The 19,868-nt window shown below is 43.8% G+C and overlaps 1 protein-coding gene across 5 annotated transcripts in view; it reads left to right on the forward strand.

Moving 5' to 3' along the window:
• The window catches only part of PACSIN1 (protein kinase C and casein kinase substrate in neurons 1), a 416,659-nt gene that overhangs the window by 318,078 nt on the left and 78,713 nt on the right, over positions 1–19,868 (forward strand). For all 5 annotated transcript variants that reach the window (XR_015296000.1, XM_086923202.1, XM_086923203.1 and 2 more), the window contains exon 2: positions 11,939–12,065. Coding sequence is in view for 4 of the 5 variants with exons in the window: in XM_086923202.1 (XP_086779328.1) it covers positions 12,003–12,065 (63 nt within the window). In the remaining variant the exon portion in view is untranslated. The remainder of the gene's footprint in view (positions 1–11,938; positions 12,066–19,868) is intronic.

Raw genomic sequence — 19,868 nt, forward strand, 5'->3', positions numbered from 1 at the left:
TGCGTTCCCTTGCGACTCACATGATCGAGTTCATGATATATATCCTCTTCCTAAGTAGGATACCGTAAAAATAAACGTGTTTGCCAGGTGCTTCCCTTTTGGTTCTCCTATGAAAACCTAAAAACAGTTCCAGAGACAATAAGTGACATCATTGTCACCCTGCAAGCTATCTTCAGGGACTCAGCCAACCATGTGCCTTGCCTTCTAGTAACTATCCTAAAGTCATGCTTGTTGGCACTGGCCACAAATGTTTTAATCTTCAGCTGTGGTAGGCAGTTCTGTCAGCTGGGATCCTCTTATACCCTTCCACGGTTTCAACACTATTGCCAGCACCAAAGTCGTGAGTAGCTGGCTTTGGTGCAGTCGAAACACTGGGCCTGATTCGAAAAGGTAAACTTACACTTCTGTGTAAGTTTACGATTGTTTGGTATTCACAAAGGGATTTACTAGTAGTACCTTTACGAGTGCTGAGTTTCCACATATAAAACGATAGGACAGCCCTATGTGGAGACTCCACACGTGTACAGATACTTCTAGTAAATCCCTTTGTGAATACCAAACAATTATACACTTACACAGAAGTATAAATTCATCTTCGTGAATCAGGCCCTCAGTGTCTGTGATTTTTTCAGATTAATCCAAATGCCATTCTTCTCACGGTGCACACAAAGGGCACAAAGTTTCCTCTGTGACCAAATTGTATAGTTGTGTCCTCACTCCTCAGATTACTGCATTGAAGGCACGCGTTTATCCAAAATTTGACAAATTGGACCTGGCCCTCAAAAATGCCTTGTGTGGATTTGCAATGCTCAGATTAAAAAGAAATGGGGCAAGTATGCATTCCTCTTTAACCATTCTGCTACATCGAATCATTTCACGCCGCATCTTGTTTTTTATTCCATTAACTCTGATCCAGGTCTCTGAAAAAATGTTGAATCAATTTCAAGAAGGGTGTCAACATTCATCCAGTGTGCAGCTGTTCATTCCTTAGCAAGAATGCAAGAGTCATAAGCTAGACAGGACCTGAACTATACAACCGCTTTTAAAATGGTCCATTATTATTATTATTTTTTTAAGTTCCGAAGACTAGAACTGTGATGAGGAATAATTAATTAGACTACTGAAGATCACAGATATGCATTTCTCACCTGTCTTTCTTGCCATAGTCCTTGGCAATTCTGATATGCCAACGCAAGGAGTGATTATGGTCTAGGTGGTCGAAGGGAATTCCGTAGTAGGACCTGGCTATTGCCACCGCCATCTTACCACTGAAAGACATGGCTGGAAAGGCCCGCTCTCTCAACTCTGATCCATAGAAATGGACAGGGATGAGGAATCTGGACCAAAGCACCGGTAACTGGAGGCACCACTTTGAGTTCATTGTTGTGTTACGATGGGCCCCAAATATTACTTTCTCAATAGTTAGGACAACTATTCCAGCATCTTGTGAATTAATAGATCTTTAAATGGACAAATGGCAGCAGACCACAGAGGGGGCTGAATTCTCAATCATTTCATCGAGCATCATGCAGCTATGTAGCCACAAAGGCCATTTTGCTTTAAAAGATGAGACTGAATCCCAGTGGAATTCCAAGAACCTGGAATGATATTAAGGTTAGACTAAGACTGCAGAGCTTCCCAATTCCCATGTTTTACCTGGAGACATTACTCAATTTAAAGGCTTTGATCAGGTAAATAGAAGAGTAGCATGTATGCTATGTATGTACTATACCAGTGATACTCAAAGCATATCCCGGGGCTGCATATTGCCCTCCTGACATTTACATGCGGCCCTCTGGTCAAAAGTAGTGCCCAGCTGCTGTTTACTTGACTCAAAAAAACGGGCAAGCATTTATTTAAAGGTTAATTGACGTTAAAGAGAGGACGTAACAAGGGTGCCCTGCAAAGCTTAACTTTTTAAACACCTTCATTTTTAAAGAAGTCATGAAACAAATGTGTAAACGTATAATAAAGTCCCTACATAATTCAAAACATGTATTTCATTAGCATGCAGATACATTCCACGTTAGCACATCAGATTATGTCAGTGCATTGAGAAATATATTTTTGAAAGTGATAGTTCTCAAACGTGAATTTAGAAACATTCATGCTTCTTCCCACCCTGGCAACAATTCCACCAGTGAACTAAGAGGCATATCAGTTGTGATGTGCACCCTTTGGGTGTCCGGGTTGCTATTATCTATGAACAACATTATAGTTTAGTAACGTAAACACAGGAAAAGGTTTTGTACAGTGCATATCCTGAAGTCATGTATTTGGAGGTCCTCTTGTATGTGATAATGAAGAAGAAGGAGGGAAATTGAAATGCCTAGGATCACACAATTTGGTCAAATGGGGAAGCCAATCTTGATCCCAGGATTTCTAGTTTCACACTGTGCAGTTCAGCTAATGTATATGTGCATGTTTCGCTTCCCCTACAAGCCCATAACCCTCTCAGCCCATCCCTCCACAACAGCCACCATGCTTGCCTTGCCTGTTTAAATAATTGCAGTTCTCAGTCACCCCACAAATCAAACTTTTTGGCACCGGGGAAAATGTTTGTTAGTACCCAAGAACTATAGACTGAAGAAGCAAATAGTAACCGAATACTGACTGAGCTTCTTTGACTGCTCGGCAGCCGAGTCTTCCTCATAATGGGGAAACCCCCTCCCTCAACGAATGTCAAAAACACTGCCCTACCTCAAAACCTAATATTTCTGTTCAAGCAAACTAACATGCCCAACCAATATGAGGAACTGGGATAGCACATCCTTTCTGAATATTGTAGATTCACAGGACCTGGCACTACTGACGCTGTTAGATCTGTCCGCAGCCTTCAAACTCTGTGACAGCCACTCGCTACTCAATACATAGACTGTGCAAATGGTTAGCGCCTTTAAATTGACAGTGCTTTTTTTCTATTGAATAAAGGCCAAAGCGCTGGTGGGGCAGGAAAAGGCATAAAAATGTACCGTTCAGTGTGGGTTCCTGCAAGGATCTTGCTTACCGCTCTGTTGATCTACAACCCATGTGTGAATTGCTAGTGAGCCTGGGGTCTGCTTTCAAAATGTTGCTGCTGACATCCAGGTTATGTTTCAGCTGGCCCATGACTAAGATGGCATGAGAGTGAGTGGAATATTCTCTGATATTCAAAAATGGATGAATGTGAGTCAGCTAAGCCTTACTGTCGGCAAACGGAGTTTTTGCTGCAAAGCACCGACCATTGATTGAAAAATCATATCTCTCAATAAAGTGTCTTCGAGATACAACAATATTATTAGGTGAAAAGATGAACTTGAAACGCTGGGGGTCAAGTTTGATGAGACGTTCTCGTCAAATAACATCATCCAGTCATCTAATGCCCTTCTGTGGCCCCGCGACACAGCAAGATAGGGCCATCGTCACATGAGCTCAAATTGATTATTGTAATGCTTTGCTAGCCGGGACGTCTAAATCTCATGTGAACAAGTTTCAGGTACTGCTGAATGCAGCTTCCTGAGCAGCATTCAATCTCCCGGAAGCAGCTCAGATATCTTCTGCTTTGAGAACATTACTAGCTTCCAGTTAGCTTACGTGTGAAATTCAAGACAATGTCCTTGACACGCCAGGCACTGTACAGTAATGCTTTGATTTATCATTAGCAATGTTCAGTAATCTCTGTTCTTGATGTTAGCTTTGATTATCTGATAAGATAGTAGGTAAAGTACCTACACAGGAGCGGGCGGTGTTAGCCTCAAGAATGCATAAAGTAATGTGCCAGAAATAGGACCAAATAGTAAATAAAGCAAACATCAATCAATAAAATAAGCCTCAAGCCTTCTTGCGTCAAATAAAAGTTAGCAACCATGTAGATTTATTAAAATCTCAGAAATTACTACGGAATGCTAAATGTGGTTAATCATTACAGTAATGCTTTGATTTATCATTATCATTGGCAAATGGGGAATTAGCATAACATTCAATAAGATGCAGCAGGAAGTCTGACATAGAATCGTGCCTCACAGAAAAAAAACTAAATTATTCAGAGACAGACAAGCATAAGTCTGCTCTTCAAGAGTTATGGAAAAAACTTCTGTCCACCTCTAAATACGCCATTTTTATAGGAAAATATACAGCAGAAGTCTGAGTCAGCATAAGGTGGACAAACGTTTACATAAATCCCGATTCAAGAAACAATGGAACAACACATAACACCATCTCCTACATAAATATGAATTAGTCCCCTTTTGACCGAATGTCATCAGGTGTGACAGTACAAATCCAATTAAAACAAAACAATGACAGGCTCATGAAATGAAAAGGCCCACTGAAGCAGACAGAAAGGACTTTGCACAGTTACATTTCTGGAAAGAAAGCTTCCTCCGAGGCTCATTAAGAACGAAAGCATAACAAAGCAATTCATCAGTGCACATTGCATGTGGAGAGCGAATAAATAAATGCACAGCCATTTTTTTAAATTTAAAAATGGAGTGAGGCCTAGTTTGGGCCTAGTTTGGCCAAGCCTAGGAAAAACATCGTTCTGTAGGATGTAGGGAAATCGTTTTTGTTTCAAAATGTTTAGGACCTAAGCAACCATTATTTGTTAATTTGAAAACTTCGCTTACACTGTTACACTAGAATTGTGATATTGTCAGGGATACATCTTCTGGTTCACCCCAAAATTGTGAGGAGTAAAAAAGAATGCCAAATATACTCAGCTGAAAACATAGCTGGTAAAACATGCTCCTGCTGCAATTTCTCTCCTTCAACTCATCAGCCTCACCCCTCTACAACAAAAAGATATACCTCTCAAACTCTTAAAATAGCTCCCCACACTGAGAACTTTTTGTTTCTCAGTCTTAACTGTCGCTCTCTCCCTAAACACAAACTCAACATTTTTAACCCTCCCTGTGATGAACAGCCTGATGCAATATTCCTTACTGAAACTTGGCTTCACGAGAGCGCTGGACCTGATATAGCTGCAGCTCTGCCACCCACTTACACCATTGTTCGAAAGGATAGAGTACTTACATCTGGAGGGGGCATAGCCATTATTTTTAGAAATTGTCTGCAATGCAGATTTGATCCTTTAGACATCCCCAACAGCGGAGCCGCCGTTTTTAAATTAGCACTCAATCCCAACTTTACGCTCTCTGGATTGCTTGTCTACCGCCCACCTGGGCACCCAACACCATGGGCTACTTCTTTTCCCAGCTATGTAACCCCTTTACTTATGAGCTCCAAATTTTTTCCGCTCATAGGCGACCTAAATCTACACTTAGATGACCTATCCAACTCAACATGAAGCAATTTCATTGCTGGCTTAGCTGCTCTGAACATCAATTTACTTAACTCTGGCCCAACGCATATAGCAGGTCATCTGTGTGATCCGATTTTCTCCAGTCTTATCCATATTAAATGTACTACTGCAATACCCATTTGCTGGTCTGACCACTTTCTTTCTAAATTTAGCTTCACCCGCCTACCTCCTCTGCCCCTTCCTTCCGGTATGCACCTGTTACAACGCATTTTTTACTCCGCACTACCACTACAACGCAGGCATTACAACGCATACCGTTACAACGCATTGCGCTGGGGGGCGCTCTAGGATAAGAGGTAAGTTTAATTTACTATCCAACACCTTCCCTAGGGTCCACAGGGACTGGAGTTAGAATAGTAAATTATACTTACCACTATCCAGCACCCCAAAGCGCTATGCGTTGTAGCGGTATGCGTTGTAAATACCGCGTTGTAATGGTATGCGGAGTAAAAGTATGCGTTGTAACGACATACATCCCTTCCTTCCCTTCTCTGAAGACCCTGAAAAGGAACTGGAAAAAACTTGATTTATTTGCTTTAAATAACACTCTATGTTCAAACATTCCCTCTGCAGACCTGCAAGTTGACGCACTTGCTATAAATATACATAACTGGATTTCCAACGCCATAGACTCCTGTTTTCCTCTCTCTCACAAAAAACTAAATAACCATCGTCCTCCAGCACCATGGTTTAGCGATTCTCTAAAAAAGGAAAAATCCAAATGTAACGCATTAGAACGTAGATGGCGTAAAGACTGTGCACCTGAATCTAAACTCATCTACATCAAAGCAAGAAATAATTATCATAACTTGTGCAACACCGCTAAGGACACTTTTGTTTCTAAAACCATCTCTCAAGCTGCCAACTGCTCTAAAACTCTCTTCGGATTGGTGAGAGAATTGGCCGGCTCTAAAACAATCGCAAACCCTCTGCCTCTAAATGAATGTCAATGAGATAATCTTGCTAAATTTTTCACTCAAAAGATTGATAAAATTCATTTGGAAATTGCGAATTCTAAGTTACATAGACCTCCTCAATCTCAACCTGCAACACTGACCTGGGTTCCACCTCTCCCTGGCATCACTATTACCTCACAGCGTGAGCCCACCTCGGAGTCCTTCACCCCCATACCATATTTAGATTCCTGGCCACTTCTAAATATTGACTCACTCAAAACTATTCTAGATAAAGTCAAATCTGTCTCACCCAAGGACCCCCTCCCAATTTCCACCATGAAACAGTTGGATACCCCTCATTTTCAGGTGATTTTAACTGTTTTGAATTCTTCATTGCTTGAATCCACAGTTCCTGCACACTGGAAACATGCAATGGTGACCCCCTTCCTAAACAAAAACACTGCAGACCCTTATACTCTCTCTAATTACAGACCCATTTCTCTTTTGCCAGCCTTTTCTAAAATCCTCGAAAGACATATCCATTTCCATCTTTCACAGTTCGTCGAAACTAACAATATTCTAATCCTTCTCAATCCGGTTTTCGTACCGGATTTTCCACTGAGACAGCACTATTAGGAGTCACTGAGAGGCTGCGTCATTATCTCGATGCCGGACACACAGTTATACTCATACTGTTAGACCTCAGTGCAGCGTTTGATACTGTTTCCATCACCTACTAATCCACACATTGAAGTCCTTAGGCATTTGTGGTTCTGCTCTGGACTGGATTATTTCCTTCCTGGACAACTGCACCTTTTAAATATTCTCGACCAGAGCTAGCTCTAAAATTCACTCATCACCTCATGGGGTACCTCAGGGTTCAATTCTTAGCCCACTGCTTTTCAACTTGTACGTCAGACCTTTGGCAGACATTGGGGATCTAGCCTCTCTAATGCTCTTCACCTATGCTGATGATTCCCAGATTATTTTTTCCCTCTCTAACTCCGATCCCCTCGCACCCTCCTGTCTTAAACATGGCCTTAGTAGAATTTCAAATTGGATGACTCAAAATCACCTAAGCTGAATTGTGAGAAAACTGAGGTTTTATTCTGGGAAAAAAGAAAGATCTTTGGAGCCCCTCTAGCCATGTTCGGAACCTAGGTGTCATTATTGATGACTCATTGTCCATGCACCAACAAACAGTTCAGGTTACAGTGTTATGCTGTACCATCTTAAAATGGCACAGGAAAATCTTATGGATGCTGCCAGTCACCACCCAAAAAATCGTGGTCCATGCCCTTATCACCTCACGGCTCGATTACGGTAACATTCTTTATAAGCATGTGCGAATTTTGCAAATCTGGCGTTCGCCAATTTTGCGAATTTGCGTACTCGCAATCTGCAAAATCCGCGAATTCTCATGAATTTGCGGATTTTTTTTTTGTGTTCGCAAGGGTTTCTGCCAGTTTGCGAGGATTTTGTACCAGTTCGCGATTGTGAACTTACTTGTCGGCACGCAACGGTCGCGACTATGTTTTTTCTACGTCTTGTTCATCATCACAGGTTCACAGCACCCTCTGTTTCAACACTGCCACCCTCTGTTTCACCCATGCCACCCTCTGTACATCAATGCCACCCTCTGTTTCATCATCATCACTGTAGATTATGGGGGGGAAAAGCAAGCACACTGCCCTGCTTCAACTGACATGAATTAATTTGGGGTTGATTTATTAATGTGTCACTGTTTTAAAATTCCAGTCTGCACCTGCTTCCGTATCTGTAATTTGCTTTCTGTTGCAGTGCAATTTTTTTTTCCAGGACCTTTGTGGGCTACTTGTAGCTATTCTATGATCCGGCTGTGACGGTCAGAGCAGGGTCATACAATTGTTGCAACTAGCAACTGAACTCTGGAGGGGCCCCAGTCAGGAAGCACTACAGGGAATGGTTACTAATGATGAATTTGAACTTTTGCACCTGCTGCGTAGTGCTTTCAGTTTAGCAAAACTCGTTTTTCTGCAGAACAGCAAATGTAATGCCAACAAACTTACTTGTGAAAGTTTATTTCTAATACAAAAGTGATCCAAAGAAAGTCAAAAGGCCTCAAATCCAAAAAAGGGCAGGCAAATGTCAACCTGAGGAGTTATTGTGATAAAAATCATCATTTTCAGAAGGTCTATGCTGCGTGCTAGTGGATTTCTTGTGCAGAATTGCAAATGTTGTAATTTTGCGAGTGCGGGATTGTTGCTGCCCGCCGCACCTACATGTTCGCAATTGCAAACTTACACCGCACGCCGCAAAATTGTATCACCAAGAAAAAAAATCCGCTGCGTGCGAATTTGCGGATTTTCGGTAAATTTGCGAGCGTTCGCGGATTGCGAATTTACAGAAAATCCGCAAAATCCGCGAGTGGAACGGATTTTCCGCCCATGCTTAATTCTTTACCTTGGCTCAAACACGGCTGTAACCCGCAGACTTCACCTAGTCCAGAATTCTGCAGCTAGACTTCTCTGCAGAATTCCCAGGGCCTCCCCTATTTCTGGACATCTACGTGACCTACAATGGCTCAGGGTGGAGAACTGTATTAAGTTCAGAGCCCTGAGCTATATTTTCAAAATCAAGGCAGGTACCTTCAATCCCTTGTCCACCTCTATATTCCCTCCCGTCACCTGCGGTCTGAAACCATGGGCAACTTTGCTGTACCCAGGGTCAGACTTTCCAGGATAGGAGGTAGATCTTTTTCCTACCTCGGCCCATCCCTCTGGAACACTCTGCCCCTCATCATCCGCAAAGAAACTGTTTACACCCACTTTTGCAGAGCTCTTAAGACCTGGATATTTGATCAATAATTCCATCCGACTGCCTTGCGATTTCTGCTCTCTGTCTGCCATGGCGCCGGGAAACCCTTTTTGGGTAGCTGTAGCGCCCTACAAATAAAATAAATAAATAAATGAGCAGTACATGATAGAACATTCTTCTGGAGAAGCTAAGGCACAAGGTAGAGGTTTTGTGAAATTTAAATTGTTCTGATGCAAATTGCTTAATTTCAGGAATTTCGTGTTACACAAAATTCCTGATATTATGCTGTTATGCCACGTTGTATAATTGTATGCCTTTGAAGCTAAAGTTTAGCACAGATTTGCATGAATATCGCGAGTGGCCAGAACACGAGTGGCTGTTGTACATGACACTTATGTTCTTTGTGCTGTTTTTTTCACCACCTTCCATAAAAAATTGATGTACGGACACATTCCGTTCTAAATTGTAGCGCTAAATGACAGTTTTATATCTTGCATAATTACATGTAATTTTGACATAATTTTCCTAAAATGACACATATGTGCACAAAAGCTAATTGCATGAATTTTGCACATCCCTAATTTTAGCCGCTCCTAAAGGTACAATGGTTGGTTTGTAATTTCAGGTCCACGTGCACAGAGTTCCATATCCAAGCAGTTTGGAATCAAAAAGAACAGCTGCCAAAGTGGGTTTGCCGAGCTAGCGCTTGGAGCGATCATGTGCAGATGGCCATAGAACAAAGGATATAAGAAACGTTTGTCGCTGCCATTATCTAAATGCACTGTCACACTTAGAGACTAATTAGCTGGAAAGAAGGAAATCACTCTGGCTCTAAACCATCCACCAGATGAAATCTATATATCATGGGAATAATTTTAACATGTAAATTATGGAAAGTAATTCATAGGTAGGATATCATTCCTCTAAAACATGATCTTTGAAGCCAGTACGTTTTGTGCAATAAAATTAGGCATATGTGAATTATGTATTTAATTGTACAGGGAACTAATGCCTGCGGCTGGACTGTGCCGCCATTTTATTTACCACCGGGATTATGCTGGCAGAGTCTCAGCTGACCAATGGAAACCTTAGACCTGACAGCCCATCCTCCATTGGGCTCCAAGGTCACAGTGACTGTTGCCCTTCCACGTTTAGTCAATACATGTCTATACCAGGGACCTTGACGTGAGGCACGGCGGTCCTCGCGAGCAAATCAATCAATTTCCGGCGTGCAGAGTAAAAACAATATGGCACCCACTCGGCATTTTCCTCAGCCCATCGTGGAGCTGCAGCCCTAGCGGCTTCACTGCAGGGTTAAACATCCCTGCCAAGTAGGTGCGGGTCTCTACATTGGGCAGTCCGCCGCTGGGGGATGGAGGATGGAGCTTTCGGTGACTCGGGGTGCAAAGCGAGTCATCCACCCATTTTAAGACGTGTCCACAAATGTTAGGATTGGGGATGAATGTCTGTCCTCGAGGCGAAGCTTTCCTCACTGAATATGCACAGTGAGGAGAAGGCAGAAAGAGGAGGTAACGAAGCCACGTGGCGATTATTTGGAGGAACCAATCCACATTGATGACCCAAATGCGTCAAACCCGGAGTTGGATTTGCGTACATTTTCTTCCGGGCTTTCTTTCATTTCGCTTGTGTTAACCAGCACACCATCTGCAATAAACCCGTTAAAGGCAACGGGAAATTGCATATTTCTGAACCAAACTGACTATTTTTATTTGCTGCAACATTTGAATAGCAAAGGCTTTAACTAGTCAATTAATGGTAAATAAATGCCCTATTATGCGTCCAGAGCTGAAACCTTTTGGTCGGAAATATGTAGCATGCCTATTTGGGATTTTGTCCTTAGGAAAGCCGTACTCTAAAAATGAACTAATTAGCACGTCTAATAGAAGACATTACCAGTATACATCCTTGTGGTATTGCACCGCCGGGGTGCGTAGTTATAAACAGTAATTCATTTGCAAACTCGAGTCACATTAACCATTAATAATAATATAAATCATCCTTAATCTGCAAGGCGGGCGGGGATTGAATACTCTGGACGATGTGGTAAATTTGTTGCAGCATGCGCCTTTCTTAGATTCGCGTGCTTGCAGCGTCTGCCATCTAGTGGCAGCATCATGGGCGTGTTGAAAATTCAACAGTACTAAATATAGGTTCAAATACTTGAAGCCCCGGTGAATGCTGGAGGGAGATGCCATAGTGGCAGCGCAATGAAGCCATGGCCTCTCACCTTACAGTAACAGCGAGTGTGAGCAACCAGAGAACTCCAGACTTTCTGCTCTTCCAAGGGACAATGGGAGTGCTTGTGAGAAGTTTTATATGAATGACAACGATTTTGTTGTAAATATTTACAATTTTTAATTGCAAATGGTACATTTGTGACCATAACACTGTGCATTCTGGAAAGAGGCCACGTATTGGATGAGCATGTAATGTGAACACTGTCATGGCACACTGACTCACACTGCCTTCAGCCTAGACTCCAGAGCTCTCGGTCGTGCTGCCTTCTGAACTATAACCAGAACTCACCCAGCCACCTAAATTCAATATAGCTCATATGAGCCACATAAGCACTGGAAAACCACACAGCTCAGCCTTCTTGATCATCTGAGATCTCTTGGCTTAGCCAATACTTAGTAAAGATAATTCCAAATACAGTATAAAACATCACTAAAGCAGAAAATGTTTACAAATGTTAACAAATTCTAAGCCGTTACATAAAATATGCAATGTATATTTAGTAAAAGTGCTAAAACACTTGGCAAAGCCAATACGTTAAAAAGGCAAAACCTTTTGACTTTGCCAGTGCTTGTTTGTTTCTGTGTCTCTGTTGGTGATCTATGATGTGAATGTAATCAGCCTACTGCCCAGTGATGCTACAACAGGGTGTCTGTCAATAACAGGGCTTCCATTTTGTGTCTCCCTTCAGTGTATGAGGACTGAAGCATCCCTGAGCCTCGGAGAGCGCAAATCCACCGCACACCAGAGGAACCATGTCCGGGTCCTATGAAGAGTCCGCTGCCTCAGCTGAAGAGACAACAGACAGCTTCTGGGAGGTAAGATGGCACTTCAACGCTCGAAAGGGTCACTGTGAGGTGGTCTGAGTCTGTGAGAGCTATGCGTGGTACATGGGCTGCTTCGAATAATGTGCAGCAATGTCAGGGCCGAATTGGAGAACCAAAAACAGGCCTGGCACACATTCTCAAACTAGCCCGCTCCATTTGGCTCCTCTTGGCAACTCTCTCTTTCTATCCATCAATTCTGTCTCCCTCTTCTCCCTCTCTGATCGCTTTCTCTCGACCTCCCCCTCCATCCCTCTCTTTCTCTCTCCTTCTTGAAGCTCCCCGTGCCTGCTGCAAATAAGCACTGGAGTTGGGGAAAGTTACAGAGGTGCCAGGAGTTCCCCATGGCTTTTAAACCATCCTCCAATGTCTCCAGCCCACTGTGGAAATGCCTGGTGGATTAAAAGACCTGTCCGGCCCTGGGCAGTGTAGAACGGTAGCAGGAATAATGTGGAGGGGTTCAAGCATAAGAGAGGAGCTTTGAATGATGGGAAGGGTGATCCGAATCAGGAGAGTTACTTAAAATAAGCCTTTGCAATGTAATAGGTCTTGCATTTAGGAGAGTTAGAGCTATTGGCATTGTAAATGACAATGCTTTTTATTTATGTGTTGTTTTTAAAACTGATGAATAAAAGGCATTTTCATTTAAAATGCCAATAGCTTAAACTCTTGCAAATGCGAGATCTATTGCATTGCAAATGCGGTTGAGTAAAAAAAAAATTAATTAAAAAAATGTTGGGAGCGAGCATATCCTGTCTGCAACCGGAGACAGGATAAAGCTATTTGAGAAAATAGTGCTAGAAGGCTCTAATTAAAGCCTACCGAGTAACAATACACATACCAGGCGGTCGCCATGGGAGGTTACTAAATGAGACAAGGCGGTACTAAGTAGGAACTACTAAGGCTATTGACCAATGAACAGCCACAGTTTACAGTGAACAATGACATAAGCCAATGAAAAATATGGGCGGAGAGTGGGAGTAGCTTCAAGGACCTACCTGAATACAGCATGTCTCACAGAGAAGCACATGAGCTGCCCAGGCTCGACTTAAAAATAGGGAGCCAAGAGTAAGGATAACTTCTTAGAATAATAGGGAGTGAGAGAGAGGAGATCTATTTAAAATAACGGAGGAAGAATGAGAAGGTCTTATATCATTGTATGTTTATGTTTGTTTACGTAAATCCCTTTTAGGTGTCTTGCAACGGCATGAAAACACATCACGTGTATATGTGTAAGTGGAAAACAAATAAAAAGCAGAAGTATTCAAAAGAGTATACAATTTAAAGCATGAGTGATAAGAGCAACACTAACCACAGTAACAATGAGCCAAAACAAAACACAATTACAACCCCACCGTTAGCAATAATTAAATGACGAATTCAAGGATCATATTCATTTAAAAAGCAGCCTCGATTAGTCAACAATATCAGTACAGAAAGAGCAAACGTGCAGCATTTTTGTAAGCCCAGTAATGATTCAGCCTCACTTTCGTCGCATGAGAAGATGTTCCACACATTAGGGACACAGATAATCTCTCTCAGGGCTTGAGTCGGGGTACCACGTGGGTGGACGCCGTCCCCCCATTTATTTTAATTTATTTTACCGGGTGGACACCATCCCCCCTGCAAAGATGCCCTTGCTGAGGAATAAAGTGTATTCTCGCCATTAATTGCATGCAAATATATATCCAATATAAAGACGGAGAGGGAACGCCCAGTGGCCCCACCTATGACTGTTCCCGATAGAAGCTGTTGCTACGAGCGTTACAAAAGGGGGTGGTGATGGACGGAGCATCTGAATCAATCAAACACTCACACCCAGTCAAAAGATCTGGGTTTAATCCATCACCGTTCTTTAGCCCACTCTGCCACCCCAGTTCAGACATGGCTATATGCAAATCAGTCTGACCCTGTGCCTCATGGGAACAGTCCAGCCTGAACTGCCAAGCCATGTCTTCCCTGGACCGGAAACAAGCTTCTGAGCACCGGTTTCTGGCATTCCAGCCGTCTTCAGCCCGGCTTGCTTGAATCCAGTGGCAAAGTGAGCAAGGGACTCACGTTTGAGCATACCCTGCCACACTTATAGTGGCCAAAAGCGGTACAAAAGGGGGTGGTGATGGACGGAGCATCTGAATCAATCAAACACTCACACCCAGTCAAAAGATCTGGGTTTAATCCATCACCGTTCTGTAGCCCACTCTGCCACCCCAGTTCAGACATGGCTATATGCAAATCAGTCTGACCCTGTGCCTCATGGGAACAGTCCAGCCCAAACTGCCAAGCCATGTCTTCCCTGGACAGGAAACAAGCTTCTGTGGACCGGTTTCTGGCATTCCAGCCGTCTTCAGCCTGGCTTGCTTGAATCCAGTGGCAAAGTGCGCAAGGGCCTCACGTCTGAGCATGCCCTGCCACACTTATGGCGGCCAAAAGCGGTACAAAAGGGGGTGGTGATGGACGGAGCATCTGAATCAATCAAACACTCACACCCAGTCAAAAGATCTGGGTCTAATCCATCACCGTTCTTTAGCCCACTCTGCCACCCCAGTTCAGACATGGCTATATGCAAATCAGTCTGACCCTGTGCCTTATAGGAACAGTCCAGCCCGAACTGCCAAGCCATGTCTTCCCTGGACTGGAAACAAGCTTCCGAGGACCGGTTTCTGGCATTCCAGCCGTCTTCAGCCCGGCTTGCTTTAATCCAGTGACGTAGTGAGCAAGGGACTCACGTCTGAGCATACCCTGCCTCTCTTGAGTGTGAGGCCTACTGCATGAATCCTGTTTGCATAATCTAGGACCCATGGAGATTCTCTTATACAGATTAAATAATTCTTCTCCCCTGCATGGACGTCTCTAATTGCTACTACAGATTCTGGGGCTTAAAAGAGACCCTCAAAAAACAGGCTTGCATGTTCCAATCACAAACTAACGCCCTTGGGATCCTACAACACCACAGATGAGGAGACCCTTGGAATCAGTAATGTTCATTTGCAGACGCACAGGTTTAAAAAGACTTCCATTTAAACGGTATGATAGAGATTTTCAGCGCAGCTGCAACTGCACCTCCCCTTTCAGGACTCGTTTGCTCCATCTAAACTAATGATGCTTGAATATTGGGGTGACGAGGTGGGGACAGGGTGGGAGGTCTGCTTTGAGAAATAGGAGGGGCTCAAATTGAGGAGGGCTGCTTATAAGGAGGAGGGGCTCAGCATGAAGAGGGTTGCTTGGAATAATGGGGATGGCCACAGATTGAGGAGGGGTGCTTAGAATAATAGGTACACCCTCAGATTGAGGAGGACTCTCAGAATAATGGCAATCTTCTCAAATTGAGTATGGATGCTTACAATAACAGAGACATCTAGGATTGAGGAGGGATGTTTAGAATAATAAGGATTGCCCCGGATTGAGGAGGGATGCTTAAAATAACGGAGATGGCCCCGGATTGAGGAGGGATGTTTAGAATAATAAGGATGGCCCCGGATTGAGGAGGGATGTTTAGAATACTAAAGATTGCCCCGGATTGAGGAGGGATATTTAGAATATTAAAGATTGCCCCGGATTGAGGAATGATGTTTAGAATAATGAGGATTGCCCCAATAGAGGAGGGATGTTTAGAATAATAAGGATTGCCCTGGATTGAGGAGGGATGTTTAGAATAATGAGGATGGCCACGGATTGAGAAGGGATGTTTAGAATAATAAGGGTTGCCAGGATTGAGGTGGGATGTTTAGAGTAATAAGGATTGCCCCGGATTGAGGAGGGATGCTAAAAAATAACGGAGATGGCCCCGGATTGAGGAGGGATATTTAGAATAATAAAGATTGCCCCGGATTGAGGAGGGATATTTAGAATAATAAGTATGGCCCTGGATTGATGAGGGATGTTTAGAATATTGAGGATTGCCCCAATTAAGGAGGGATGTTTAGAATAATAAGTATGGCCCCGGATTGAGGAGAGGTGTTTGGAATAATAAGGATGGCCCCGGATTGAGGAGAGATGCTTAGAATAATGGGGATGGCCCCGGATTGAGGAGGGATGTTTATAATAATAAGGATGGCCTCGGATTGAGGAGGGATGCTTAGAATAACTGGTATGGCCCCGGAATGAGGAGGGATGCTTAGAATAATGGAGATGGCCCCGGATTGTGGAGGGATGCTTAGAATAATGGAGATGGCCCCGGATTGAGGAGGGATGTTTAGAGTAATAAAGATTGCCCCGGAATGAGGAGGGTTGCTTGGAATAATGGGTATGGCCACAGATTGAGGAGAGGTGCTTAGAATATTAGGTACACCCTCAGATTGAGGAGGACTCTCAGAATAATGGCAATTTTCTCAAATTGAGTATGGATGCTTACAATAACAGAGACATCTAGAATTGAGGAGGGATGTTTAGAATAATAAGGATTGCCCCGGATTGAGGAGGGATGCTTAAAATAACAGAGATGGCCCCGGATTGAGGAGGGATGTTCAGAATAATAAGGATGGCCCCGGATTGAGGAGGGATGTTTAGAATACTAAAGATTGCCCCGGATTGAGGAGGGATATTTAGAATATTATAGATTGCCCCGGATTGAGGAGGGATGTTTAGAATAATGAGGATTGCCCCAATTGAGGAGGGATGTTTAGAATAATAAGGATGGCCCCGGATTGAGGAGGGATTTTTAGAATAATGAGGATTGCCCCAATTGAGGAGGGATGTTTAGAATAATAAGGATTGCCCTGGATTGAGGAGGGATGTTTAGAATAATGAGGATGGCCACGGATTGAGGAGGGATGTTTAGAATAATAAGGGTTGCCAGGATTGAGGAGGGATGTTTAGAGTAATAAGGATTGCCCCAGATTGAGGAGGGATGCTAAAAAATAACGGAGATGGCCCCAGATTGAGGAGGGATATTTAGAATAATAAAGATTGCCCCGGATTGAGGAGGGATATTTACAATAATAAGTATGGCCCAGGATTGATGAGGGATGTTCAGAATAATGAGGATTGCCCCAATTGAGGAGGGATGTTTAGAATAATAAGTATGGCCCCGGATTGAGGAGAGGTGTTTGGAATAATAAGGATGGCCCCGGATTGAGGAGGGATGCTTAGAATAACGGGGATGGCCCCGGATTGAGGAGGGATGTTTATAATAATAAGGATGGCCTCGGATTGAGGAGGGATGCTTAGAATAACTGGTATGGCCCCGGATTGAGGAGTGATGCTTAGAATATTGGAAATGGCCCTGGATTGTGGAGGGATGCTTAGAATTATAGGTACGTCCTTGGATTGAGGGGGTACACTGAGAAAAATGGGAATGGCCCCGGATTAATGAGGAGGGATGTTTAGAATAATAAGGATGGCCCCGGATTGAGGGGGGATGCTTAGAATAATGGGATTGGCCCAGGATGGAGGAGGGGTGCTTAGAATAATAGGCAATCCTCAGATTGAGGAGGACTCTCAGAATAATGGAAATTTTCTAAAATTGAGTATGGATATTTACAATAACAGAGACATCTAGGATTGCAGAGGGATTTTTAGAATAATAAGGATTGCCCTGGATTGAAGAGGGATGTTTAGAATAATAAGAATTGCCCTGGATTGAGGAGGGATGTTTAGAATAATGAGGATGGCCACGGATTGAGGAGGGATGTTTAGAATAATAAGGGTTGCCAGGATTGAGGAGGGATGCTTAGAATAATAGAGATGGCCCCGGAATGAGGAGAGATGCTTAGAATAATGGAGATGGCCCCGGATTGAGGAGGGATGTTTAGAGTAATAAAGATTGCCCCGGAATGAGGAGGGATGCTTAGAATAATGGAGATGGCCCCGGATTGAGGAGGGATGTTAAGAGTAATGAAGATTGCCCCGGAATGAAGAGGGATGCTTAGAAGCTTAGAATAATGGAGATGGCCCCGGATTGAGGAGGGATGTTTAGAGTAATGAAGATTGCCCCGGAATGAGAAGGGATGTTTAGAATAATAAGGATGGCCCCGGATTGAGGAGGGATGCTTAGAATAATGGAGATGGCCCCGGATTGAGGAGGGATGCTTACAATAATTTTTCCTTTCATGCTTGTTTTTCATGTTATGTATGTACATATTGTATATTGAATTGTATGTATTTCCATGCACTAAAACATAGTGCTTCAAACATATGATAAAAGAAAAATTAAACTAATAGGTTGTGATAAGTTCTACTGGTTGTTTTTGATTGGTTCTAACCACCTTTTCACAATAATTGTACGTTGGTGCAAGGAAAGCTCTCAGTCGTGGCCCTTGTTTTGTTTTTGAACTATAGTTCGGCTCAGCCACCCTGAGTTAGGAGTCAAGACCCTTTCGTGTTTTTTTACAATAATTGAGATGGCCCCGGATTGAGGAGGGATGTTTAAAATAATAAGGGTTGCCCAGGATTGAGGGGGATATTTAGAATAATAAGGATGGCCCCGGGTTGTGGTGGGGTGTTTTGAATAATAAGGTTGGCCCCGGATTGAGGGGGGATGCTTAGAATAACGGGAATGGCCCCGGATTGAGAAGTGATGCTTAGAATAACGGGGATGGCCCGAGATTGAGGAGCAGTGGCAGTGCGTCCATTTGGGCGCTGGGGCATTGCCCTACAAGCCGCCCGCGCCTGCAGCTCCCTCGGCGTCTATGAACTTAAGCAAACTCCCAGTTTACTTGAGTCCGGAGACGCCAAGTGAGAATTAACTGACAGTCATGTCAGTCAGCATGTCAGACCGCCCACCCCCTTCAGAGACTGAAGGGGGTGGGCGGTCCGTCGTCTTGATGACTGACATGCATTGTCAGAGTGAAGACCAGGGGCAGGCGGCAGCACAGTGAGCATGACTGGTGAAGGTCGACAAATTTTTCTGACCAGCCCAGTCATGCGTTTTTTGAGCCATGGGTCATCTCGTTGGCTAATTTCTTTACAACAAAAATTAAACAGATCCAAGACTCCTTCCCCTCCTCTGGCCTTAGCGTAACTTACAACTTTAGTATCCCATCAACTCTATCAACCGAGTCCTGTCCTGTTCTCCCTGAGTTTCCAGCTATGTCTGTTTCCACCTCTCTAGACCTTCTTCTCAGGATCAAGTCAGGTTCCCCTTTGGACCCTTGTCCTGCTACCTTCTTGGCCAGTACCGCGAAGATTCTGAACCCTTTGATCAATCCTGTTCTCAATCTATCGCTGGCGAGTGGCATTGTCCCTCTGGCTTGGAAACAGGCAATGGTTGTCCCACTTCTGAAAAAAACCTGGCCTTGATCCTGAGAATCATGCAAACTATAGGCCAATCTCTCTTTTACCGGGTCTGGCAAAGATTGTGGAAAAGCATGTCCACTCTGTGCTTTCCACTTTTCTTGAAACTCATGGCCTGCTTCATCCCACCCAGTCAGGCTTCCGCTCCAATCTGAGTACTGAGACCGCTCTCTTGGAGGTAAATGAAGTCATCAAGGAAGTACTTGACTCAGGTGGAAGAGCTATGCTGGTGATGTTAGATCTGTCGAGGGCCTTCGACACCGTCCCTCATGAGGGTCTCCTCAGCAGACTTTATGAGATCGGTCTGAGAGGGACGGTGTTGAGCTGGCTTAGATCTTATCTAGCGGGTCGTCGACAGGTGGTCTGGGCCCCCGTACTCTGCCGAAGTACCGCCTTTGGAGGTCGGAGTTCCTCAAGGGTCGGTGCTTAGCCTGACCCTTTTTAACATCTTTATGACTCCCTTGGCGGTGCTGGCGGAGTCTTTTGGGGCACAAATCATATCATACGCTGATGACACCCAGCTTCTCTTCATCTGTAGAAAGGGTGCTGAGTTTGACGGAGAGGGCA

Source organism: Lissotriton vulgaris, chromosome 5 (genome assembly GCF_964263255.1).
Source record: "Lissotriton vulgaris chromosome 5, aLisVul1.2, whole genome shotgun sequence".
Lineage (NCBI taxonomy): Eukaryota > Metazoa > Chordata > Amphibia > Caudata > Salamandridae > Lissotriton > Lissotriton vulgaris.